Source organism: Suricata suricatta, chromosome 14 (assembly GCF_006229205.1).
Source record: "Suricata suricatta isolate VVHF042 chromosome 14, meerkat_22Aug2017_6uvM2_HiC, whole genome shotgun sequence".
In the NCBI taxonomy this organism is placed as follows: Eukaryota; Metazoa; Chordata; class Mammalia; order Carnivora; family Herpestidae; genus Suricata; species Suricata suricatta.
The window spans coordinates 60,588,098-60,614,727 of NC_043713.1; the positions used below are offsets into that span (position 1 = coordinate 60,588,098).

Below are 26,630 nucleotides of genomic sequence, written 5' to 3' on the forward strand. Positions count from 1 at the left end.
CGCCGAGCGGCCGTGAGTACGGGCGGGCCTGGACACTTGCTCGGGCGGCTACTTTGTGGCGACCCGAGGCTCCTGCGGCTGCGGGCGGGGCCCGGAGGCACCTGTTGGGTGTCCGGGCCGGCGGGCGGGGCGCGAGCGGGCTGCACCTGTGGATGTTTTTGTTCTGATTTGATTTTTTAATTTGCTATTTGGCTCACTCTGTGTTGGAACAGACCACAAAGCCTAATCTTTGATTTTGCCCCCCTTTCTCCTCCCCCCGCCCCCGCCTCCTCCCCACTTCGGCCACGAAAAAATTCACAGAATAAACTAGATGGCTGATGTGTAATAGGCTTTTCCCTCCTTAAAGAAAAAAAAAAATGTTACGCCTGGGGAGGGAAATGAGGACAAAAGAGGTTTCCTAGGAATGTTTATTAAAAGGGGGGGTGTTTTCAAGTTGCCCACATAAAGATCGTGACCAAAATGAATTGGCCTCCGTATCCGTTCCTTGCTTGTGGCACTAGGATTTTATTAAAGCAGAGCTTGCAAAAGCCTTAGCTTGAGAAACCTGCTAAGTAGGGTCCCCCTCCCCCAGACCTGCGTCTGACATCTTCGATGTCCAGATAATGCGCTGAATTCCAGGATGGGGGGGGGGGGCGGGGAAGCTGTAATTTCATTTTGGATAGATAATGGCTTTGGAAGACATCAGGTTCCCCACCCCCAAGCCTTTTCTGTTCAGTTGCATTTCTTCTTCCTCTTTGTAGTCAGAATATACACACTTTAACCTGTTGTTTCTTTTGCCAAGAATATTCTACTTTCCACCCACCTCGCTCCTAAACTCCTATTCAAGCCTCAAGAGGAGGCTTACCTCCTCTAGGGAACCCTTTCAGGTGCTTCCTCTGAGCAAGCTACCCCTCTCCCACACCCATGCACAGGCTTGCTGAGTCCCTGCTCTGTTCCAGGAGCTGTGCTTGATGCTGGTGTTGAGTTTTGTAATCCTGCAATGGTTCTCCCCTATTTCTAGCCCTGGGTTCTTGGGTGGCAGTAGTGGCACAATTGAGGAATGCTACTACTGAGGGCTCTCCTAGACTCTAATGCTCTCACAGGGTTAGAGTGCCTCGTAAGAGTGCCTCCTTGTAGGAACCTCTCCCAAAATCATATGCTACCACTGACCTGCAGCAAAGGGTCTGGCCTGTATTGGGCACTTTTTAAAAAACTGATCTTAATTACCAATCTGAGTGGTAGCCCCAGATTGTGTGTGTGTGTGTGTGTGTGTGTAAGATTTCATCTTTAAGGAATCTCTGCACGCAACATGGGGCTCAGACTCACAACCCCGAGATCAAGAGTTGCAGTGCTTCACCGACTGAGCCAGCCAGGTGCTCCAATAGCCTTTGCTTTTTAAACGAACTTCTTGTTATGGAATAACTTTAGATTTCCGCGAAAGTTGCAAAGATAATACAGACGGCCCCAATATGCCCCACATTCAGTGTACCCCTTTGTTACTATCCTACAATGCTGTGGTGCATTTGCCAAAATGAACAACTGAATGGATACACCCTTGTAACTGAAGTCCAGACAAATCTTTCCATTTTTGAAGTCCTGAAACATGTAAAGCTCTTTATGTTGGAAGCAGTGTTCCTCTAATGCCTGTTCTTTGAATCCTGCCCATGGTCAGGTCCCTAAGTTTCACAAGAACTGCCATGTCGAGTGGCAGGGATGAGCAGGGAGAGGGCAGAGGACTGCCAAGAGTTTTCATGTATTTTTCCAAACCCTCGGAGACTGATAAAGGAAAACTAGTTTAGAATATGAAGAAGCAGTATTCTTAGTTATTCAGTAGCACATATAACCACTTCAACTCTACAGAGCTGTTCCGATGCGCAAAGCTGGCAAAACCAAATACTCAGCTGCTGGGACTGCCTTAAATGCTGAGGTCAGATTGCCAATAGACTCTGCCTGGGTGGATTTAATGCCAGGAAGATATAAAATTGGCATTTCAGGGTGTGTGGGTGGCTCAGTCGGTTAAGCGTCCAACTTCAGCTCAGGTCACAATCTCATGGTTCATGAATTTGAGCCCCATCTTGGGCTCTGTGCTGACAGCTCAGAGCCTGGAGCCTGTTTCAGAGTCTGTGTCGTCTTCTCTCTCTCTGCCCCTCCCCCTCTCACACTCTGTCTTGCTCTCTCAAAAATAAACATTAAACAGTTTTTTAAAATGGCATCTCAAGAAGCTACTGTGCTAAACTTTAATTTAAACACAAATTCTGGGGACGCCTGGGTGGCTCAGTCGGTTGAGAATCTGATTTCGGTTCAGGTCATGATCTTTCGGTTTGTGGGTTCAAGTCCTGCATCGGGCTCTGTGTTGACCGCTTGCTCAGAGCCTGGAGCCTGCTTTGGATTCTGTGTCTCTTTCTCTCTCTGCCCCTCCCCTGTTCATGCTCTGTCTCTCTGTCTCTCAAAAATAAATTTAAAAATGTAAAAAAAATAAACACAAATTCTGTTACCCTTGGAGCCCTGATTAAAACACAGATAAGGGAAGAAACCCCTATTGTTAACTAAGCCCATTGTGGCTCTTTATTGCTATCCCTTTTAATTTGTAAGGGCATATCCGACTGTGTAGTGACATGTGTTCTTTACTTGCTAGGTCTTTGATTTTGCCTTTTCCGCATGTTCTGTTAGATCTAAGGTACCAGGTGTAACTTCACTAGCAACTTTCTACATTTGTAGAAAATGTGAACACTGAAAAAAATAAAAACACAGCAATAGACGTGCTTTCAAAACATTCTCAAATGTCCTTCATTTGAGATTTATTTGGTTTGTAGAAAAGTACTTAGACCTGCTGATCAGCAAAATGTCTAGGGGGTGGAAATTTTGACAGGCGATCTCAGGGGAGGTTGGAGAAAGTTCTGAACGGCCAAGATACTGAGGGCTAAGGTTCTGGGGAGGACAGTGCTTGTTGGAGTCAGGAGAGCAGTCACCATGCCTCCTGTGACAGACACCCTGGGGCACCTGGTAAAATGCAAATCTTGGAGCCAGCTTACTGTCCTCTACACCCAGGGAAGGGCCTCTTAATCTGGCACCTGTAGAGCCTCCCATAGGGCCAGGATTCCCGTTGGGGTTTATGAGGCGGAGACGCCCTTGCCAACCCCGTCATACTGTAGCGATGACATGACATCTTGCATAATTCTCTGCACCTCCTTGCGAATTGCAGTTTACCCACAGATAAGGTAACAGCTTGGCTCGAGTTCCACGGCCACCAAATATGTGGCACAGTTTGAGTTGACTCCTCTTGTACCTTTGTCCCTGCAACCTCACTGCCAGCAGCCTCTTTCCAGAACTCACCTGCTGGCTCCCTGAGGGTGCCACAGGTCTCACCCCGAGCCCTGGCCGGCTTCTAATTACTCTTTGCATCTCTAGTTTTTCTGTCCCCTGCCCCAACACAGGGCATCAAATGTTCAATTATGTTCTTTTTAACGTTTTTTTAAAAAGTTTATTTATTTGGGGGAGAAGAGGAGGGACAGAGAGAGGAGGAGACAGAAGATCCAAGCAGGCTCTGTGCTCATGGCGCTGGAGCCCCCATGCTGGGGCTCCAACTCACAAACTGTGAGATCATGACCTGAGCTGGTCGGGCACTTAACTGACTGAGCCACCCAGGTGCCCCCGTTATGTTCTTTTTAGTATGCAGTTAAATAACTACATGTTAAGATTCACTCCCTCTGTACTCCTGCTTCCTTTGGTCTTTTGGGTCTAGAGACCACCCTTTCAAGTGAGAAGGGCAGTGGTGCGTGGGTAGTCTCTTGGCCTTTCTCCCTTGTTGATAGCAAGGAAACCAGTAACCTCGGCTAGGATGTGTCCCAAGGGCCTGGCTCTGGGGAGCTTTGTTACCAGTGGGAGAAATAAAAAGAATGTATTACAAGTTGTAAAAGAAGAGCTCAGTGGGAGCACGTTAATCAGTAGTCTGGTGGGAGACAGATGGTGGAGGCAGGACTTGAGGCAAGAGAGAGGAGAGGTGAGGACTGGAGAGCAGAGGTGCTGGGCTGCTAGGTGTTGGAAGAGCCCAGACACCCCTTGGGTTCCCCAGAGATGCAGAGACGGGGCGGGGGGGGGAGGCCACAGAGGGCCAAGGGGGCTTTATTTGGGGGCAGCCAGACAGGCAGTAGGAGTCTTCTCATCCCTCCCTGTGGGTCCACTGATACCAAGCCCACAGGTCCTGAAATGTGGAGGAAAGCATTTCATCCTGTAATTCAAGTAAGAAGGAAGACCCTGTATGAAGGGAGGAAGCTGGTTCTGCCCAAGGCAAACTAGATTCATGCCATTGCCCATTAATGTGAATCCTGATGGATGCTAGATCTAGGGATGTGCGCCCAGAAGTGCTGATAGGTGTTATCAGGTGCCTACAACCAGCCCTCACCAGTTGTGGTATCAACTTTCTAAGTTGTATTTAAGTAATCTCAGCATCCCACATGGGACTCAAACTCATGACCCTGAGCAAGCGTCACATCCTCTTCTGACTGAGCCAGCCAGGTGCCCTGGTGGTATCTTTTTTAAAAACTTTGCCTACCTGCTGGGTTGTAAGACCTACCAGACTGCCTTTAGTTTGCAGCGATGAGTGATGTTCACACCCGTTCACATGTCTTCAGGCACAGGGTCCAGGGCTTAGACTATGGCTTAGAATCCACAGCTTACTAGCTGTGCAACCTTTGAAGGTTGCTTAACCTCTCTGGGCCTCAGTTTCCATATCTGCTCAGTGAGACTAATAAGAACCCCCATCTCTTAGGGTTGCTGCTTGTTCCTTTGGTTCCCATCGAGTCAGCAGCTTAAAATAACTCTGCTTTGGGCTGGGAGTCTCTTCAGAGCTGCTGTGTTTCCTTTCCATGATGGAAGTCAGTGTCCCTGCCACCCACCTGGGGTTCCGCTTTCACCATGAACTCTAGCTTGAGCTCTTTCTCTGCCTGGTGCCCCCCTTCTCCTCCCAGGAGAAGTGGAGGACTGAGATTGGAGCTTATGTGCCAGGTAATGGCAGTGCTGGGAGGTGACATGGTGGCACAGGGAGTAGAGAGGACAGATATCCCCGGGTGTGGGGAAGGGAGCCCGCGGCCCTCAGGCAGGCTCCACTCCATCCTGTAAATGTCAGAGCTGCTTCGTTGGGGCTTTATTTCTCAGTGTTTTTGTCTTCAGAAGTGTGATAACGGCACCATATGGACATGGGCCTGATTCATGGTCTCTTAAAATAATTATACATGTTTATTTTAGGAGAGAAATTTCTGAAATCCAGAATATTGTTTTTGCTCTAAGAAATTACCCTGCATTAATACCTTTCGGAGGGATGGTTGCTGCCCTCCAAACCTAGGGGAAACACAATGTCCTGTAGTAAACATTATTCATCGAATGCATTTGCCTTGTAGTTACTTAAAGGCGTTTCTTAACTTGCCAGTAGATCTGGTTGTAAAAGCCCTTTTTGTCCACTGGTTGCCGGAGAACTTGCCCATGATTCCCCCAGTGCCAGAGTGGGTATGCAGCTTGCTGATTTTATTTATTTTATTGTAATGTTTGTTTATTTTTGAGAGAGTGTGTGACTGGACAGGGCAGGGGGTAAGGAGAACTGGGAGACAGAAGATCTGAAGTGGGCTCTGTGCTGAGAGCAGAGAGCCCAATTCGGGGCTCAAACTCATGAACCATGAGATCACGACCTGAGCCAAAGTTGGACGCTTAACCAACTGAGCCACCCAGGCGCCCCTGGATATCCTGTTTAAAAGCCAGCTGAAAACACAGTGTGACATACCTATCAGTGACCATTGCTCTGCCAGGACACCCTTTGAGGGGTGAGGACAGGAGTGGAGATCAGGACAGAAATGATGAAATGTGGGTGCATGAGGCACATTCTTGCCTTTGAAAGGTTGGCCATGAATGCTGAGCGTGGACAGGGCTCAGTAAAGGTGACAAGGCCATTCCACAGAGGCAGGCCTTCTGGACGCTGGTGGTTCCTCGGGCAGAGGACACCTGGGGCGGGGGCTATCCAGTGGAGGCCTGCAGTGCAGTGACACACATCCATGTTATTGAGCAATTCAAAATAAACAGAAGACCCTCAGCAGCTTGCCGCTTTGAAAGGTGTTGTCCCACACAAAGGGAATTGCACACAAGCTAAAAATGAGAGGCTTCCTCTGTTCTTTTGAATATAAATGAAATCATTTTTTAAAAGTAAACCCTACTCCCTGATGTGGGGCTCAAACTCATAACCCTGAGATCCGAGAGTCACATGGTCTGCCAACTGAGCCAGCCAGATGCCCTGAAATCCTTGGTTTCAAGACTGGAGGGCAGTTTCTGTAGTTCTCCAGTCTTGGGGGACAGTGTTTCTGCCCCTAAAGGGGCAGGACTCCCAAAACCTGACCAGCCAGCTTGTGAATAATCTGTTTCTTGGCCTCTTCACCGTGTGCTTTTAGAATCTTTGAGAACCAGAGGGAGTTTGAGGAAACGAAAGAAGGGACAAAGCTTAAGCTTCGTTTCAGGAAGAAGAGAAAACTCAGGATAAGGTATTAAAACAGACTCAACATGAGTCCATTAAGAAGTGAAGTCAGGAAGTACCCAGGTGGCTTAGTCGGTAGAGCGTGCAACTCTTGATCTCAGGGTTGTGAGTTCAGGTGTGGAGCCTACTTAAAAAAAAATGTTGGAACAGGTTTATTCCTTCCTTATTTGCCATTAATGATGGGTGGGGCATGCGTATGGTGGACTGACTTTGTCTTTGTGGCCAGTGTCGTGTCTGAATTGACACTCACCTCTGGGAACTGGCCTCCGTGACTTCCCTCAAAGATAGGAGGGATGCCAGGGTTCACATTCATGGAATGTCTGGTAGTTTGGGGCAACAGATAAAACCTCATAAGATGTATTGGGGCTTATGTGATGGCATGAAAAGGTGAAGGTTTGGGAAATCACTGATCGGGAATACCTCATATAATCAGACTTCTTCAGAACTACCTTAAGAAGCCCATATTTTGGAGAAAGAAATGGAGCTTAATTTTGGCGGATAGATGGGTAAGTGTGGATGTGTGTCCCTTGTGCAGAAATTTCCTCCACAATATTTTTTTTAATTTAATGTTTACTTTTTTTTACTTATTTGGGGGGGGTGCAATCAGTGGGAGGAGCAGACAGAGGGGGAGAAGAGAACCACAGGCAGGCTCTCCATACTGTCAGTGCAGAGCCGGATAAGGGGCCCAGTCTCAGAAACCGTGAGATCGTGATCTGAGCCGAGCAAGAGTTGGACACTTAACCAACTGAGCACCCAGGTGGCCCCACAATATTCTTGCTAGTTGATTTTCTCTGTTGGGAAATGGAATGACCCATTAATTTTTGTTGATGGTATTAAATAGGATCCAGCTTTCTCTTTTCCTATAGATGGGTATCTCTAATGTCCAGCACCATTTTTTGGAAACCTTTCTTTCCCAATGAGGGGTAATACTTTGCTATATCTGGTGTCCAGTTATGCATAGGTCTGTTTCTGGGCTCTCTTTCGGGTCACATTGACCTGTTTTCCTTTCCTGTGCCTGTACTTCACTGTCTTGATGACCATGGAAAATGACAGGACTTGGGGCACCTGGATGGCTCAGAACCTGGAGCCCACTTCAGGTTGCGTGCATCTCTCTCTCTCTGCCTCTCTCCCGCTCACACTCTGTCTCCTACCCTCAAAAATAAACATAAAGAGAGAAAGAAAAAGAAAGAAAATGGCAAGACTTTCTCTCTGATAGACACCAGTAGAATACATGCTTCCTTCACGCTCTTCAAGAGCATCCTCCCTAGTATTTAAACTTTTTATTTATTTATTTTTGAGAGAGAGCAAGAGCATGAGCATGAGCAGAGAAAGGCAGAGAGAAAGGGGGACAGAGGATCCAAAGTGAGCTGTCAGCACAGAGCCCAATGCAGGGCTCAGATGCATGAACTGAGAGATCACGACCTGAGGCAAAGTCAGGCTCACAACGTACTGAGCCACCCATGGCTTCTTCATCCTCACTAGTGTTGACCTTGGACATGACGGGGCTCAGGGCCCACTGCTGTAAAATATATCACCATATTGAATATCTTTAAGCTAGAGGATTTTGAGAAAATGGCAGGAGGAGGAAGGTCACTCTGACGTCACCCTTTGCCCTTATTCCCTGAAACTCCCATGTGAAAAGTGCCCTTCTGTACCAGGAGGAGGGAAGTTCATATCACCAGAGACCGCGAATTTGGGGCTCTGAATTCTGTATAAACAAACCTTGTTAAACCTACCCTGTCTTCCTAAGTATTTCCTCTCCATGGACTACCCCTAGTCCAAACCCCTCTGCCTTGTCAGTTCTTCACAAATAGTTTCTTTGTCTAAAAGGTAGAAAAGCTTCCTGCTCTGCTACTCCTTTGGGTCTTCATTCCCTTGTGTAGGCTCCCCACGTACATGTAAGCATTCAATAAAATGTGAGTGCTTTTCTTCTGCTAATCTGTTTTTGCCAGTTTAATTTTTAGACCCAGCCAGGGACCTCAAGAGGGTTGAGGGAACTTTTCCCTCTCCTACAGATACTTCTAGAAGTTTTAAAATCAAATCTCTTTCTGCCTCATGCTGGCTCCCTGGTTTGCATATGTGTGCACACATATACACACCCCAACACATCTTCCTGGATTTTTATTTGAATTGGATTTAATTTAAAAATTACTTTGGAGTGTCTGGATGGCTCAGTTGGTTAGGCATCTGACTCTGGATCTTAACTCACGTCTGGATCTCAGGGTTGTGAGTTTAAGCCCCGCACTGGGCAGGGGCTTAAAAAAAATAGGGGTGCCTGTGCCCTGAGTGGCTCAGTAGGTTGAGCATCCAACTCTTGGTTTTGACTCCGGTTGTGATCTCAGGGCTCATGGGATCAAGCCCCACTTTGGGCTCTGTGCTGACAGCACTGAACCTGCTTGGAATTCTCTTCATCCCAATCTGTCTCTGCTCCTCCCCTACATGTGCATGTTTGCGCACTCTCAAAATGAATAAAACTTTAAAAATAAAGTAATAAAAATTACTTTAAGGAGAATTCTATTCATACCAGTCCTGATTTTGGTGTATCTCTCCATTTATTAAGGTGTTTCTTATTGTCCCTCAAAGTTTATACTATTCTCTGTAAAGGTGTTTCACGTCTTCGAATTTATTCTTAAGATTCTTTGTGTTACACTGTTGTAATATTTTTTTTAATGTTTGTTTATTTTTGAGAGAGAGAGAGAGAGAGCGCATGAGTAAAGTAGGGGCACAGAGAGAGAGGGAGACACAGAATCTGAAGCAGGTTCCAGGCTCTGAGCCGTCAGCACAGAACCCGACATGGGGCTCAAACTCACAGCTGTGAGATCAGGACCTGAACCAAAGTCAGACACTTAACCAACTGAGCCACCCAGGCACCCCTGTTACACTCTTGTAGAAGTGGATATTTTCCATTCTAATCTTTATGCCTGCTTGCCTTGCCTTCCCCAGCTGGCTGGGACTTCTGGAATTGCTGAATGAAAGTGGTGGTATGGAGGTTCATTCCTGATCTCAAAGAAAATGTTTTCTAAGTCTTACCGTTAATCTTGATGTTCACTCTGGGTTGGTTGGTTGTTTGATTTTTATGGATATCTTAACAGATAAGGAAGTTCCCTGATGTCCTTTAGTCTTCATGGAACGTTGTTAAAATTGCGAATGGATGTTAAATTTTGTCAAATACTTTCTCTGCATCTGTTGAGATAAACAGATTGAGAGAACAATAGGCAGTACATTTTATTAACTAAATTTTCTAACATTAAAGAATTTTGTATTCTTGTGATAATGTCAACCTAATTGTATTTTATTATCCTTATAAAATAGTGTTAGATTCTGTTTGGTTGTATGATTTAGGATGCTTGCATTTTGGCTCATGAGAAGAAAATTATAGTGAATTTTATTCTTTCACTACCCTGATCAAGGGTTGGTATCAAGTTAAGCTAGCTGCGTTCACTTCCATTTCCATTTCATTACTATTTATCAGATCTGAATTCAGGTTTGCTTGTTTCTTCCTGAGTCCTATTTTTCAGTTGTATTTCTTCCAGGAATTTATCTGTAGGGTTTACATATTCAAATATATTAAATTGATCACAACATCCTATTACCCATAAAATCTCACCCAAAGAAATTGGTGTTCCATTTTTATTCCATTTTTATTTCTGCCAGATTATTTGATATCTCCCTCACTCCCGACCCTCCCTCCAGTCAGTGGAACAAAGCTGTATCAATTTTTTTAGTCTTTCTGAGAATAAACTTCTGGCTTCATTGATCCTTTCTTGTATATCCGTGTTTTTCTTGTCTGTTGCATTAAATTTTTATCTATTTCCTTATATTTTCTTTAGGTTGTTACTCTGTCACTTTTCTAACTTCTTAAAGATGGGTGTTTAGCTCATTAATTTCACCTGTCGTAAGGGCACCTGGGTGGCTCAGTCACTTAAGCGTCTGGCTTCAGTTCAGGTCATGATCTCACGGTTCATGGGTTTGAGCCCCTTGTTGGGCTCTGTGGTGACAGGGCTCTGTGCTGACAGCTAGCTCAGAGCCTGGAGCCTGCTTCAGATTCTGTATCTCCCTCTCTCTCTGACCCTCCCCTGCTCATGCTGTCTCTCTCTCTCTCAAAATTAAACTTAAAAAACCAAAAAATTTTTAAAAAAAATTTTTTCACCTGTCCTATTTTCTAATCTACCTCCTCAGAAGATTATATGTTTCCTTTTAAGTACTAGGAAGTACTCATTGTTTTAATTCAAAATATTTTCTGATTTCCATATGCTTAGACCCATGGGTATAGAGAAGTATGTTCCTTTTTTTCCTCTTTGGATTATACTTTAAATAAAAATCATTAAAAAAAATTTTTTTTTGAGAGACAGAGAGACAGCACGAGAAGGGGAGGGTCAGAGAGAGAGGGAGACACAGAATCCGAAATAGGCTCCAGGCTCTGAGCTGTCAGCACAGAGCCCAATGCAGGGCTCAAACCCACAAACCGTGAGATCATGACCTGAGCCGAAGCCGGAAGCCAGACGCTTAACTGACTGAGTCACCCAGGTGCCCCTGGATTATACTTTTTAAAAAACTCGAAGTATAATTGACATACAGTATCTGGTTGGCTTCAGGTGTACATCATTTGGACTGAGTAGTTTTATATATTATGAAATGATCCCCACTGTAAATCTAGCCATCCTCTGTCCCCATACAACGTTATTCCAAAATTACTGACTAAATTCTCTATCTGTACATTACATCCCATGACATCTTTATTTTGTAAGTGGAAGTTCATACCTCTTAATCACCTTTACCTATTTTGTCCATTCCCCCAACCCCTAACCCCTCTGGTAACCAACCATTTGTTTTCTGGATCTGTGAGTCTGTTTTGTTTGGGTTTTTTTTTTCTTTTTTTAGATTCCACATATAAATGAGATTGTATAGTATTTGTCTTTCTCTGACTTATTTCACCTAGTGTAGTACTATTAACATCCATTTAGGATTTCATGAGGAGATAGTAAGATTTCATTCTTTTTTATGGCTGTGTAGTGTTCCATTGTGTGTATATACACTCTATCTTCTTTATCCATTCATCTATCCATGGACACTTGGGCTCCTTCCATTGTTTCCCTTTTCTGCACATCATCACCAACACTTGTTATTTGTCTTGTTGATAATAGCCAGTGACAGGTGTGAGGTGATAGCTTCTTGTTTTTGTTTTTGATTTTTAATGTTTATTATTGAGAGAGCGAGTGAGTGAGCATGAGTGGGGAAGGAAAGAAAAAGGGAAGGAAAGAGGGAGACACAGAATCTGAAGCAGGCTTTAGGCTCTGAGCTGTCAGCACAGAGCCAGATACAGGGCTCGAACTTATGGACATGGAGGTCGTGACCTGAGCCAAAGTCAGATGCTTAACTGATTGAGCCACCTAGGTGCCCCAGCTCCTTGTAGCTTTGATTTGCAATTTTCCTAATGATGAGTGAGTGATGTCAAACAGCTTCTCATGTTACTGGTGGCCATTTGTAAATCTTCTTTTGAAGAATGACTATTAAAGTCCTCTGCCCATTCTTTTAAAGTAGGCTCCATACCCAGTGTCGGGCTCAAACTCATGATCCCGAGACCAAGAGTTGCATGCTTCACCGACTGAGCCAGCCAGGTGCCCTCCTCTGCCCATTTTTAATCAGGTTGGTGTTTTTTTTTTTGTTTTTTTTTTTAAGTTATGTGAGTCCTTTATATATTTTTTGGTTATTAACCCCTTATCAGATGTATGATTTGTAAGTATCTTCTCTCATTTCCTGGGTGGTCTTTTGTTGATGGTTTCCTTTGCTGTGGAAAAGCTTTTCAGTTTGATGTAGTCCTATTTGTTTGTTTTAGCTCTTATTGCCCTTGCCTGGGGAGACTGGTCCAAAATACATTTTGCTAAGAATGATGTTAAAAGCTTATTGCCTCTGATTTCTTTGAGGAGTTTGATGCTTTCTGGTCTTAGTTCAAGCCTTTAATCCATTTTGAATTTACTTTTGTGTGTACAATATAAGACAGTGATCCAGTTTCATTTTTTTTGCATATAGCTGTCCACAGTTTTCCCAAAGACCATTTATTGTAAATTCTTGCCTCCTTTGTCATAAATTAATTGACCATATGTGTGTGAGTTTTTTCCTGGGCTCTGGATTCATTCCATTGATCTGTGTATCTGTTTTGGTTTTTCTTTTTTTATCTATGTTTTTAATTTAATTTTTTTATGTTTATTTATTTTTGAGAGAAAGAGAGTGTGAATGGGGGAGGGACAGGGAGACATAGAATTTGAAGCAGGCCGAGTTGTCCGCCCAGAGCCTGACGTGGAGCTCAAACTCATGAACTGCGATATCACACCTGAGCGGAAGTTGGAAGCTGAACTGACTGAGCCACCCAGATGCCCCTGTGTGTCTGGTTTTGTAACAGTACCATACTGTTTTGATTACTGTTCCTTTGTAGTAGAGTTTGAAATTAAGGACTCTGATACTTCAGTTTTGCTCTTCTTTTTTCAAGATTGCTTTGGCTTTGGGGAATCTTTTGTGGTTTTATACAAATTTTAGGATTCTTTGTTCTAGTTCTCTGAAAAATGCCATTGGTATTTCATTAGAGATTGCATTGAATGTATACACTGCTTTGGGTAGCATGAGCATTTTAACAATATTCTTCCAATCCATGAGCACAGAATATCTTTCCACTTATTTGTATAAAAAGAAGTACATTTCTGACTTTTTAAGCGTATGAAGATTTTTTTCTTGTATTTTCTTATTGATTTCTAAATTTAGTGTTTTGTGGTCAGAGAATATATTGTGTTTTCAATCCTTGGAAGTTGGTTGAGACTTGCTGTATGTTTGGCTTTTCTGAGTGTTTGTGTGCTTTAAGTGAATGTGGGTTCTGGAGCTCTTAGACGCAGTTTTCTCCATGTCTTTTAGGTCCGCGTGGTTCACATCATGCACATTTTCTATGTCTGTATTCGTTTGTGTTTGTCTGCTCTGAAAAGTATAATAAAATGTATTTATACTACATATTTATATGCTGAATATTAAGTATACTATAAATATGTAAAAAGTATATCTTGTTTATGCTTTATACACTATAATCAGTTAATCCTATTGTGTTTAAAGATTTATGTATTTCTCCTTGCAGTTCTGTCAATGTTTGATTTATATATTTTGAGACTATGTTATTAAGTAGTAAGATTTACATTTGTTATTTATCTCCCTGCTGTTTTTATGATAATGGAGTAACCCATTTTTCTATCTAGTAAAGCCTTCCCTTAAATATTATTTAAATAAAATGTTAGGGGCTCCTGGCTGGCTCAGTTGGTAGAGCATGCAAATCTTGATCTCATGGTTCTGAGTTCGAGCCCAACATTGGATGTAGAGGTTACTTAAAAATAAAATCTTAAAAAACTAATTTAAAAAAGGGAAATGTTAATATATTAGCATAGTTTTTCTTTTATTTTTTGCATATTGTATCTTGTTCTGTTCTTTTACTGCTTTATTTTTTAGAAGTACTCTCTACACCCAACATGGCACTCGAGCCCACAACTTTGAGATTAAGAGCTGCATGCTCTATAGACTTAGCCAGCCAGGCGCCCCATCCTTTAACTTACGTTAACTACTTTATTGTGAATCACGTTCATATATGAAGTACATGAAACAAATATATCATTAGCAAATAATTACAAACTGTATGTCTGTGTTGCCACCACCCAGGTTCTAGCTTTGTCTTCCAATCATTCTGTGTCCTTATGTTTAAGATATGTCTCTTGTAAATTGCGTCTTAGATGAATTTTGTCTTCTGTCCAGTCTGTAACCTTAAACTCTAACATTTAGCCTGAGACAGGGCTTGATCCCACCACTGAGATTATGACCTAAGCTGAAATCAAGAGTCAGATGCTCAGCCGACTGAGCCACCAGCCACCCAGGCTCCCCTACGGTCCTGTCTTTTTAAAGCTGTACAAGACACTGCTGTTCTTTCACCCACCTACTTACCATCTTCTTTATTCACCATTCCTTTTTATAGACTCTGACGTCTGAATAGTATTGTTTTTCTTCTGTCTGAAGCACGTCCTTGTACTTCCTTTAGTGGTATTTTGCCAAAGTCAACCTTTTTAGTTGTCTGAAAATGTCATTCCCGAATTCTTGAAAGATATTTTCACTGGATATAGAATTCTGGAATAACCATTATTATCTTTCAGGACCTTAAAGGTACCTTTCCTGACTGCCCTCTGGATTCTATTGTTTTACTTGGGAAGTTGTTCTTTTGAAAGGTAATTTTCCCTCCCCTCTGGGTACTTCTAAGACTTTTCTTTCTTTCTCTTTGGTGTTCTGCAGGTGCTCTGCCCCATTTTTCTCTCACTTTACCTTCTATAAATCTAAACATTTGAGCTTCTACTGTCCTTTGCAAGAAATCAAGCCACATCAATATTGTAACCACGCTCCCCTATATTTTCCTCTAGGAGTTTTATAGTTTTCATTCATACATTTAGGTCTTTGATCCATTTTGACTTAATTTTTTTCAATTTTTTTTTTTTGAGAGAGAGAGAGAGAGAGCAGGTAGGGGACGAGTCCGGGTTAAACAGAGGATTTGAAGCAGGCCCCATGCTGACAGCAGGGAGCCTGATGCAGGGCTCAAACTCGAGAACCATGAGATCATGACCCAAGCCAAAGTCGTATACTTAAATGAGTATGCAACCCAGCCATCACCTTTTTTAGTAAATTTTTGTATGTGGTGTTACGTAAAGGTCTAACGTCATTCTTTTGCATGTGGATATCTAGTTTTCCCAGAACCACTTGTTGAAAAGACTGCCCTTTCCCTATTGAATCATCTTGGCACCGTTGTTGAAAATCATTTGACCCTACACAAGAGTTTATTTCTGGACTGGTATGTAATTTCTTTCTTTTTTTATGTTTATTCATTTTGAGACAGAGCATGAGCAGGGGAGGGGCAGAGAGAGAGGGAGACATAGAATCTAAAGCAGGCTCCAGGCTCTGAATCAGCATAGAGCCAGAAACAAGGCTTAAGCCCACAAACAATGAGATTGTGACCTGAGCCAAAGTCGGATGCTTAACTGACTGAGCCACCCAGGTACCCTGAAGTATTAATATTCTTTATGTATAATACTAAAGCATTAGACCATCCAGTTCTGGCCCCCCACCCTATTCCTCAAAACACATGCACCCTGAACATGCCTCCTTGATGTATTTCATTCCCTCCTACTCACTGTTTTATCTTGATTCATTGGCAGGTTGTGACATTTTTCTCTCGTCCCAGCTGTGTGGACAGTGCCACACGCCCTCTGAACAACAACGGCTCTTGCATGCATATTTCAGTGTCTCTTTTGTCAGAGAGCCCAGCAGAGCCGCGGTTCTTTTGGTGCCAGCCCTGAGCTGAGCGAGGAGTGCCCCGCCGAGATGGTGAAGATGACAAAATCCAAAACTTTCCAAGCTTATCTGCCAAACTGTCACCGAACGTACAGCTGTGTCCATTGCAGAGCCCACCTGGCCAATCATGATGAGCTGATCTCTAAGGCAAGTGGTTTGTGCCCAGAAAACAATGCGATCCCCCTAAGGATGATCAGACCTAATTCGTAGACGAACATGTAACCATCACGTGACTTTGTGGGTCTCTTGTGTCCTGGCAGTGAAGAGCCTCCCGGGCAGCGTCGGTGAAAGTCCCGTGCGTGATGGAGTGTGACTGCACTGCGATGTTGGTGTGCTTGGCGGGTTGGTCCTGGTGTCCGTGCAAGGAGCAGGTGTGGAGGGACAGGAATCACAAAAAGCAAGAGGAGTAGGTTAGTTTGTCAGAGCAGTAAAGTTAATGTAAAACCAAAAAACATCGAAGGAACAAAGGAAGTCTAGGAAATCTGTGGAAAGAGTTTAGTAATAAGGGAATTAAGAAATTTTAAAAACTCAGAATGTTTAGGGAGAAAACAGGCTATCCTAGAGGAATTGGAAAAGAGGATTTTTCTTAATGTTTATTTATTTATTTTGAGAGAGATAATCACAAGCGGACTCTGCTGTAAGTGCAGACCATGCTGTAAGCGCTATCACGCTACAAGCACGGACCACGCAAAACTGTGGGATCGTGACCTGAGCTGAAATCAAGAGTTGGACGCTTAACTGACTGAGTGCCCTGAAGAGAGGATCTTTTAGAAAATTCCTCAGGATGGACGCCCTGAACAGGGCCATGGCAGCTGCCCCAGGCACTCTGTGTAGGACTAGGAACAGCCTCATAGATGAGAAAAGAACTGCCCAATTTCCTTATTATTTAAAAAAATTTTTTTTAACATTCATTTTTTTAATGTCTTTTGAGAGACAGAGGATGAGTGGGGGAGGGGCAGAAAGAGAGAGAGGGAGACACAGAATCCAAAGCAGGCTCCAGGCGCTGGGCTGTCAGCACAGAGCCTGACGGGAGGCTTGATCCCACCAGCGGTGAGTTCATGACCTGAACTGAAGTGGACGCTTAACTGACTGAGCCACCCAGGGGCCCCCAATTTCTTATTATTTAGTTGGACTCTTTAAGCAGTGTGTGAGGTCTATAATCAGCCACTTGTGAACTTGTAAAAATGATTCAAACATAGTAGGTGGGAAGTTGTGACCGTTCTCGCCTGCCCATCCTTGCGGGTCACAACCACTGGCCCCGTGCTCGTGGGTCTGCCTTCCTGGACTACGTGAACCTCATGCTCCTTCAAAAACCAAGTCAGGAAGTTGCACCTTTTAGCAATCCCTGCTTAGGCTTCGCACTTGACTCAGTTAGAAGAACACTTACCTACCTGTGTTTTAGCTAGGTGGTAATGAACGGTTGTCTCGCTTCTGTTCTTCATCTGAAATCAACACCATGAAACGAGGCGGAGAGTTTCTGCACTCTCACTGCTGCTGTGACTCCTTTGTCCACTCAGAAGATTCAAGTCAGAAATGGGAGGGGGGTACCTGGGTGGCTCAGTCGGTTAAGCGTCCAGCTTCAGCTCAGGTCATGATCTCACGGTTTGTGGGTTCGAGCCCCACGTCGGGCTCTGTGCTGACTGCTAGTTCAGAGCCTGGAGCCTGCTTCAGATTCTGTTTCTCCCTCTCTCTCTGACCCTCCCCTGCTCACGCGGTCTCTCTCTCTCTCTCTCTCTCTCAGAAATAAATTTAAAAAAACATTAAAAATTAAAAAAAAAAAAAAGAAATGGGAAGGCCTCGGCTCCTGGCTTTTTGGGTGCCTTCCATGGCAGGCTCCGTGTGTGTTAGTGTCTGAGTTCATGGAAGGCAGAGCCACAGATGGGGATGTGTCGCTTGGTGACCTCTGCGAGGCGTACCATCTCAGAAGGTTAGGTGTTGGGCATCATCACATTGTTGGTTCTGAAGCTTCCTGGAGGCCCCGTCTTGGGGTTGGAGGCCCGGTCACAAGGAATTTGGGATGCTTCTCTCAACGAGCCTGAAAGACTGTTTTTTAAATTACATTGAAAATAGAGGCCTGTTAGGTGGCATTAGCTGTGACCTTAACTGAGCATCTCAGGACAAAATCATGCTGAGAACCTGTCTGCCAGGAGGCATCAGACCTTGTATTTCAGCTGGTGATATAGGAAACCACCGCTTTTCCTTCCATACATTGTTAGTCTGTAAGCTACCATGTAGAGCAGAATCCAGTTCACATGAGGACAGAGATATTGTCTTGACAGGTGTTCACAGGCCCATGGAGCCATCTGTGTCACTAGTAAGTGGTGCCTTGGCCCAAGGCCCCCGTTCCTGGTGCAGGCAGGTCTAGTTGTTGGAAGCCTCTGGTTTTATCTGTGGGCCGCATCTGGCACACCACCTGTTTTCTGTGAAGTATTACTGGATCACAGCCACATTCATCTATTTATGTATCAGGCCAGAGTAGTTGCAACAGAGGCCACGTGGCCCTCAAAGCCTGAAATATTTATCAGCTGGCCTCACTCATGGACGTTTGCAGGCCTGCGCTCTGGCCTGACTTCTGCCTAAACCCGAACCATGGATCTCACCACATCACTGATCTAAACCCTGTTTAAACAAGTAAGGATTTGTAGAGTAGGGGAGGGAATTAGGAAAATTGATCTACAGAACTGACGCTGATAAGGATGTACAGGAAAGCCTGTAAGATGCTTGTTAAATTGGCCATGAAGTAATATTCCTCATTCTAGAAAGCCACTTGAAAGGAAAACTCTTCTTAGCCTGAAAGCTGTATATATATATATTTTATGTTTATTTATTTTGAGAGAGAGAACACACACATGCAAGTGAGTATGGGAGGGACAGAGAAGAGGAGAGACAATTCCCTGATAGGCTCCATGCTGTCAGCGCACAGCACCCCCTGCCCACCAGGGCTCCAGCTCACGAACCAGGAGATCATGACCTGAGGCAAAACCAAGAGTCCGTTGCCCAACTGGCTGAGCACCCAGGTGCCCCTAAAAGCTGTATATCTCAGTCAAAACGCTGCTTGCCTTAGGCTAGGTTATGCCACAATAGCAAAAAGCCCCCAAGTCACAGTGGCTTACCACGGGGTCAGCGAGGGCACTGCCATCTGTAATAGTGGCAGCGGCTGTGTGTGACTGCACAGCAGTGACTGTGCCTGTGAGGCAGGAACGGAAGGGCTTTCTTCGCCTCACCCCCTACTCCATTCCTTACACTTCTCACCATCAGTAGTTTGGTGCGTGTGGTCTTCTCTTTGTCTGCGGGAACATGATTTCAGGGCTCCCACCACACGGCAGCTTACAGGCAGCTCTCCTTCACTGTGCGGCCTTTGGGTTGTCAGGAGTGTCTTCCCACACGCGCTCCCGCCCATCTGCTCCCATCCCCGTGGTCATTTCTGCGGGAGTCTCCGACGTGAGTGCCCTTAGTTTGCTCCCTTGCTGCTGGAAATCTCCATCCCGTTTGTTTTGTGGTTGCAAATGGTGAATGCTGATCATTCCTGTCACATTTCCTTAAGCACTCCAGTCCATTTGTCACCATGGTATATTCTTAGGAGGGGGATGGCTGGTCACACAGTGTGTGTCTTCTACATTTAGATATTGTCACCTGTGTGCCAGTCAACATTGCTCACAGTCTTGAATTTGTGCTGAGGTGATAGGCAAAGAAACAACAACACAAAAGTGTTCTTGATTTCATTATTTTTGAGGTCCCCTCTGCTCTGTTTGGTCATTTGAGCCTGGCACAGAGTGGACGAGCCCCCTGTCTGGCTAAGAGGGAACTCCCATTGCCTCTTGTCCCTGAGCTTGAAGGGTGTGGGTGCTAAGTCTGAGACTGACCCTACAGTATCCATCCTGTGTCCTTTTTCATTCCAGACTACATGAATGTGCTACAAGCTGTTTCTGGACTTATCTCTAACACATTCTAAGATGTCACTGGAAGGTGGTCCCTCCCTCCAACTAAGGAATATAGAGCTTTGTTTTAAATTTCAATGGAAAAACATGGAAACTCCCTCTTGCCCTTCCTGAGTGGCAGCCAGTGGTGCAGCTTGTCCTGGTGGAGTGAATCAGGGCACCGAGCAGCCCCTCTCGTGCTCTGGGAGCACTGGGACTTCTGGGTCCTGTGTGGGGTCCAGAGCCCCAGAGGCCTGTGGTCTCTGCTTCTCAGCTCCACCCTCCCCCTCACGTTGAGGTCCTCCACCTTCATTCCAAAATGCAAAACTCACTGTCCCTTTTTATCTTACTGCGACAAATCTGTGACATCTTTTTCTTCTTTGCAGTCTTTTCAGGGAAGTCAGGGACGAGCCTACCTCTTCAATTCTGTGTGAGTACCACCGCCGGTGGCCTGTAGACCTGCCAGGTTCACAGTCACATCACATTTGCTGCTTCTGTACATCCATGCAGATAATTACTCAAAGCTGGAATATGTAGTTAGTTCCCTGGGAGGCTAGAATAACCAGTGGGGTTTTTTAAAATTACTTTTATCTTCATTAAAAAAATGTTTTTAATGTTAATGTTGAGAGAGAGCACAAATGAGGGAAGGGCAGAGAAAGAGGGAGACACAGAACTCTGAAGCAGGCTCTAGGCTCTGAGTCGTCAGCACAGAGCCCGATGCAGTGCTCAAACTCTCAAACTGGGAGATCATTACCTGAGCCAAAGTCAGATGCTTTAACCAACTGAGCCACCCAGACACCCCTTTTTATTTTTATTTTGCATTTTGAGAGTGAGAGAATACCCACAAGCCAGGGAGAGGGAGAGAAGAGAGAATCTTAAGCAGGCCCCATGCTCAGTGTGGAGCCTGACACGAGACTCGATCCCATGACCCTGGGATCATGACCTGAGCCAAAACCCAAAGTCAGCTTAACCAGCTGAGCCACTCAGAAGCCCCTGATAGAGTGTTTTTAAGTGATCTTAAAGGATTGTACAGTTTAGTCAGAGTTTCAGGGAAGGGTGTGCTCTTACCTGAGGAACTAGTTCCTATACGTGGTGTGGTCTGTGCCCCATTTGTGGTGGGTTTGAATTTTGCTGTGCAGTACACTCCAGAACTGTGGTCACCTCCCCAACAGCCCGGCCCATCTTGGATTCTCCTGGGGAAATGAACAGTTGTTCCTTCTCATAAAAGGTGGTGGTGGGCAGGGGGCAGGAAGGTGGGGCATTAAAAAGAAACACGGGTGCTTCTGGTAACTAGTTAGCTGGAGAAATAACCCCGTGAGGAGGGGGGCCAGAAGAAACCACCGTGGCCTCCAGTGACGCCCTGCCTCCTTCCCTGCAGGGTGAACGTGGGCTGTGGCCCCGCAGAGGAGAGGGTCCTTCTTACTGGCCTGCACGCGGTCGCAGACATCTACTGTGAAAACTGCAAAACCACGCTCGGGTGGAAATATGTGAGTAACCGTCTTTTCTGACTTCTCGAACACTGCACAGGTTACCAAATAAAACACATTACAAATGGACACAAAATTTGCAAAGAAGTAAGCCCTCTCCCTGGAAGTGTCAGACCATGTTTTATAACAAGTTCTTCTGAGCCCATTAAAGATGGATGCAATCACATAGGCACACCTGCACTCCCAGGGCAGAGGGGACAGTCACGCCGCACAGTCCCACTCTGCAGACCTGGCCCTCGCAAGGGGCCCCTGGAACAACAGGAGGGCCCCACTTGTCTGGGGGACACTTGCCGGCCGGCCATGCCCAGAGTGGCTGCTGACGTTATTCTGCAGTAGCAATGGCAAGCAGACCCAGCTGCGGTGCTCGGAAGTTTCTGCCGCGCCCACCAAGGCCTGGCTTTCCCCTGCCCAGCAGAGGTTTGGCCTGCAGGCAACTTCTGCTCCCCCACACTCCTTGCTACCGTTTTTCCCCCCACCCCTCCTGTTGATTCCCAGATGTGTCCCTCTGGCCCACACACCTGGTCCCCTTGCCATCAAGTGCATGTCCTCCCCGGGATCTGGCATCTGAGAGGCGCATCTGGGTGTGGCTGGCGCCTGCCTTCGTGACATGCTTTTCTGCAGCCATTCTGGTCGTCTTGGTCAGAACAGCTGCTCTCCCTCTTTATGGAATTCCCGATTGTTCCTGTTCTCTGCATTCCCCATCACACATGGAGATGAGCTCGGTGAGGGCCCCCCACCCCCAGCCCATTGTGCTCCATCCTCACTGGGCACCCAAGGGCCTTCTCTTCTTCTGACATCTTGAACGACCCCCAGGGTACTTGGCGTAGTTGCCTTCACTTGCCCCTTACCCGAAGTCCCTGCAAGGACGCTCTGGCTCCTCTGCCTCCCAGACCATCTCGCTCATGGTAGAGGCTCGGTAGCAAATTTGAATTAGCCTTTCCCTGTGAATTTATCTGTAACTTCAACGACGAGTAGGGGTCACCTGTCCTGTCCTGGGTGCACTTGTCAGCACTGCACAGGGATCACCTGGGGAGATGTAATACCATTCACTTACTTTCTTTACCAAGAGTGTCATGAAGCCAAATGAAATTGATTCTCTCCTGAGACCTTCTTTCTACTTTTTTTCTTTTTCAAGGAACATGCCTTTGAGAGCAGTCAGAAATATAAGGAGGGAAAATTTATTATTGAGCTTGCCCACATGATCAAAGACAATGGTTGGGAGTAACGTGAAAACTTTGTTCTCTTCTGAATACTGTTTTGTGAAACTAAATGTCATGGAAACATAGGAGCATCCTGGATGACAGTGTTTCTTGAACTTGAACCTTGTAGGCTGGCCTCTTCCAGCCGTTCCAGTGGTAAGGTGTCCCCTCAGCCTCTGTCCTGTTCATGTACATGGTTGTTTCCGAAATGTTTCAATGACCTTTTCTTAACGTGTCAAGTTCCAGAGAAAGAATTAACCAACTGATGACTTACCCGTCTAGTTAATACCTTCTTTTAACCTATGCCTTTACGTTAAGAGTTTGGCTGTGCTCTTACACGTTCGATAGAAAACCAAACTGAATTCCTGCGGGCCATAGGGTTAGGGCCTTTTTAGAAGAGCAAGTTCACTCCTCTCTTTTGGGGTGGGGGTACTGTAGCCCCCTCCCTTTTTTCCCCTAATCCGGGAAACTACAAATAGGCTGTTCCTCTAGCAAATGAGCTGTTAAGGCAAAGTGCTCATTTAAGAATCTTCCAGAAGCAGTCAATGGATCTATACGCCATTGGACCTTTTTTTTTTTTTAAGCCTTGCTCAAAAACAGAAGAGGACACTGATTACATTTTAGATAAGCTATAAATAGAGAAATATGTCTAATGGAACATCTTGTTTGTTTAAGCCAGCAGCTTCCTTATCTAGAAAACGTGTTAGCAAAGACTATTCCAGGGGTCCGCAGGGGCACGCTGCTGCATAGGCTGCAGTCTGGCAGGGCCCTGGCAGTGGGGCTTCGGCGTCCGTTGCTGAGGGTGGGTGGTCCACAGAGTTAGAGATTAACGCACTGGACCAAGTAAAATCGGATTTCCTTTTCTACTCTGATGTACTTGAAGATAAAGAATTACTTTTGTATACGAAAGAGGCCAGACCAAGCAGGATAAACTCCCAAACTCGAGATTTGGGAGATTGTTTTAATATTTTTTTCAGGAAGAGGTAAAGTTCCAAGGCCAATTTAAACTTTGTAAATGAACATGGGTCTCCCGTGCCCTACTAGTTCTGTCCCTTGAACTGAAGGGACCTGGGCGGTCTTCTAAGTCCTGTGTCTCGGCCATCCACCTGTGCCTCTGCAAGGAGAGGGCACTGCGGAATTTTGGCCAATGTTCAGAGCATGGAGGCCAAAAATTATTCCCAAATAAGTTTTATTTCTCAGTGTTCTAGCCTGACTTAGCTGCTGGGCGCGGCCAGCTACTCCAGGAGTCTGGGGGGAGAGACCCCTGGGTCCCCAGAGCTGGGGGTGGGGGCAGGAAGAGAGAGGGCCCAGGGAGGCAGGGAGAGAGAAGGGCAGCGTGCCCAGATGTTTCTCAGCCTGGCCAATGGCTCTGAAAGTACCTGCAGACAAGGTCGACCCGGTGGCAAATGTGAGCTGGCTGGGAGGGAACACTGAGAAGATGGCTTCCAGTCCAGTGGGAGGTCCCTTCCCTCCCTCCAGCCCTCCCCTGAACCCAAGCCCATGGCCCGTGCAGGTACCGGGCTCCCCTGGCTGGTTCTGGCAAAGCTGCTCACCTAGTTTCCCTTTTGGCAACATCTCTTGGCTTAAGCCTTGGAATGTGGGGAAATGGCACTGCTCTGCCGTGGGCGAGAGCACGGGAGCACGAGCTGGTATACACACATCTCCACATGTCAGAGGCAGATCTCTGTACAGCCGGGTAGGCCTCTGCATGTACAGGTGCTCCCGCAGGCTGCTGCTGCCTGAGCTGGCGCCCCCCCCACCCCCAGATGTAGGTTGTCCCAGAGCAGCCCCGTGTTTGAGTTCAGTGCACCTGCACAGCCTCAGGCTCCCGGGGCACAGTCCTGCACGCGCAGCACACTCCCTGCCACAGACAGAAACCTGAAGACACCGCACTCTCGAGCTGGCGCATGCAGCATGGTCCTCTGCGGCTTTGGTCTTTAGTGGCAACTTTGAAAGGACAGAAAGACACCTTCATTGAGGAGCACTCCTCTTGGAAAACTTTGCCTAGACAGACACCTCCCTTCTTGCCTGGTGCCTCCGTGAGCCTCAGCACTGTGTCCGAGGCTCCAAGAGGATGAGGGAAGTGGGGGTCCTGGGGGCACTGAGGGCAGGGCTCCTGAGCGCTTCTCCACAAGATCTTCACGGAAACTAAAGAATCTTCTCAAATTCTTCTGATTTTTGTACATACTAAACTTCTACTTAATAAGCTTTTATATGTTCTGGGCAAGTTTACGCTCCTTCAATTTGAGCACTTTGGTTTTTGTATTGTCTTTTGTGATGGCATTGAAACATTTTTACTAGTGGTCTTAGACCTTGTTTTGTTTTCTTGGTAATTGATACCATCGAAAACCCTTACCACTTTGATGGTCTTCTGAAAAACCCAAGCTCCTTTTGAAACCAAAAGAACGGACCATGAGCTGGCTTCAGGGAAGGACATTCACGCACGAGACCATAACCAGATGTGCTGGTAAAGTGTTGGAATGTTCCACCCTTTTAAATTCCTAAACAGTAAATATCATCCTGTGACTTTTATTTAAATTATTTAAAATATTTTTTCCTTGAAGTTTGGGAGGTGATGCCAGGATCATAAATGCATTTAACTTAAACTATGTGGTGTTTTCTGGCACAGCACATCTGCTCTAGAAGTGTGGTTTAGTTTTGTTGCTGTTTTATATATACATATATATAGTATTTTTATACTTAACGCTTATTCTTGATGGCATCTGTCAGATACTAGGTGAAATCAGAAATGGGAATTTTTTTCAAAAGTCCTTTAATTTACCTGATGACTTCATCAGGTACTTACAAAATCCAAGTGGTTTTAATACTAGAAAACTAAGTTCCAAAACGACCTACAGAAATGTAAACCCTCATTTGTCAAAGGCTCTGGGGTGGATCTGCAGCCCAGGGTGGCCCGGCCATGCCTTGGGCCAGGTGCATGTGGTCACCAGGTGCAGCTGGAGGAATGGACCAAAGGACAACAGCCCGAAGGTTTGCCCCTTGGAGCAGGACTGCTTAGCTCATGTGCACAAGCCTCCTTCAGCCTCCATGTCCAGCCCTCTGTCCTGTGTCTGTGTGAGGTTGAAAAATAAAGCTTCCATTGCCAGATGTGTCCTTCGCAGTAGCCACTCCTGTTGCGGGTGCTAGGGGCCCTGGATTCCCACAGTTCCCACTGCCCACAGCTTCTCCCACGTGCAGTCCTGTTCCTGTCCTGAGCCACAGAGGCAGCTAGTCCTGGGTGTGGCCCACAGGGCAACATGGCTGTGACCGCCCATGGTCCTTGCTGGGCAGACGGGTAAGTGGGCTCTGTGAGTCCAGGCATAAGGCAGTTGGTTTCCCTTGTTGCGGCTCCAGTCCCATGTGGGGCCATGCGGCCCGCTGTCACGAGCTCTGTGCTGCCAGGCTCCCCACCGGTCTGAGGCTTGTCCATGTAGCCCGAGCATGCCTAACCTAAGCTCACCTGTCCTGAACACTGAGGGGTTAGGAGCCCTCTGGGACACTCCCTCTCCCCCAGGCCTTCACTCCCATGCACCCTGAGCCCACTAGTGACTAGTTGGGGGCCTGCAAGTGCCTTTACACGGCTGTTGCTGCACCCAGCCCTCACCTCCTGGGCGAACCAGCCTCTTGGGATAGGTTTCAGGCATAAACACTGGAGTATGAGCCTTTCGCTAGCTGGAAGGGTAGCGGTGAGGAGGTCGTGAAGAAGAGGGATGAGGGCTTGGCCAAAGGCAGAGGCTGAGAGGTCACTCTCTAGAGCCCAGGTCCCTGGCTCCAGCTGGGGGACTGCAGAGAGGGTGACACAGATATGACCTATGCACAGGGGCTTGAACAGAGGCAGGTGAGAGAAAGGGCTTGAGCCTTTTGGCATCAGAGATGGAAAAAGAGCCCAAGTATGTTCTGGAAGTGCTATTGACACTTGCTGATGAATTTGAAGTTTGGGTGAGGGAAAGAACCAAGGGCAAGCACGTGGGATGGAGGGTGGGGCTCTGCTGACCTGAAGCCCATAGGCCTTGGGAGTGAGTGTGAGGAGTGGACAGCCTTGCGGCCAAAGGAGATCGGCGGCAGGAGGCGGCAGCTGTCCCCACCCTTCTGCAGAGGTGCTTTGGGAAGACCAAGGTGGCCATGTCAAGATCAGGAGCAAGGAAGCCAGGCTGGCACACAGGCTATAGAATGA

General features: G+C 46.1%; 2 protein-coding genes across 6 annotated transcripts in view; one reads left to right on the forward strand and one right to left on the reverse strand.

The window, feature by feature from the left end:
* Positions 1 to 25,564, forward strand: YPEL1 (yippee like 1). Of its 5 annotated transcripts, XM_029922869.1 has the most exons (7): positions 12,123 to 12,139; positions 14,668 to 14,739; positions 15,248 to 15,353; positions 15,718 to 16,000; positions 20,157 to 20,200; positions 21,149 to 21,257; positions 22,393 to 25,564. In XM_029922869.1, exons 4-7 carry the CDS (start codon positions 15,884 to 15,886, stop codon positions 22,480 to 22,482), a joined length of 360 nt encoding a protein of 119 aa, XP_029778729.1. In that variant the 5' UTR covers positions 12,123 to 12,139; positions 14,668 to 14,739; positions 15,248 to 15,353; positions 15,718 to 15,883; the 3' UTR covers positions 22,483 to 25,564. The 5 variants fall into 5 exon arrangements, with proteins under 5 accessions (XP_029778730.1, XP_029778732.1, XP_029778731.1 ...); XM_029922870.1 differs by lacking the exons at positions 12,123 to 12,139; positions 14,668 to 14,739 and adding an exon at positions 1 to 12; XM_029922871.1 differs by lacking the exon at positions 14,668 to 14,739 and having other exon boundaries at positions 12,117 to 12,139.
* PPIL2 (peptidylprolyl isomerase like 2) overlaps positions 25,213 to 26,630 on the reverse strand; it is a 29,333-nt gene continuing 27,915 nt past the window's right edge. Inside the window, exon 21 of the mRNA XM_029922867.1 lies at positions 25,213 to 26,619. The gene's annotated coding sequence lies outside the window, so the exon portion shown is untranslated. The remainder of the gene's footprint in view (positions 26,620 to 26,630) is intronic.

Bases quoted from the DNA above. Each gene is read 5' to 3' on its own strand.
- YPEL1 (XM_029922870.1), top strand. From the start codon at position 15,884: ATGGTGAAGATGACAAAATCCAAAACTTTCCAAGCTTATCTGCCAAAC. The intron at 16,001-20,156 runs GCAAGTGGTTTG...TCTTCTTTGCAG, and splicing joins ATGATGAGCTGATCTCTAAG to TCTTTTCAGGGAAGTCAGGG. The intron at 20,201-21,148 runs GTGAGTACCACC...CCTTCCCTGCAG, and splicing joins GCCTACCTCTTCAATTCTGT to GGTGAACGTGGGCTGTGGCC.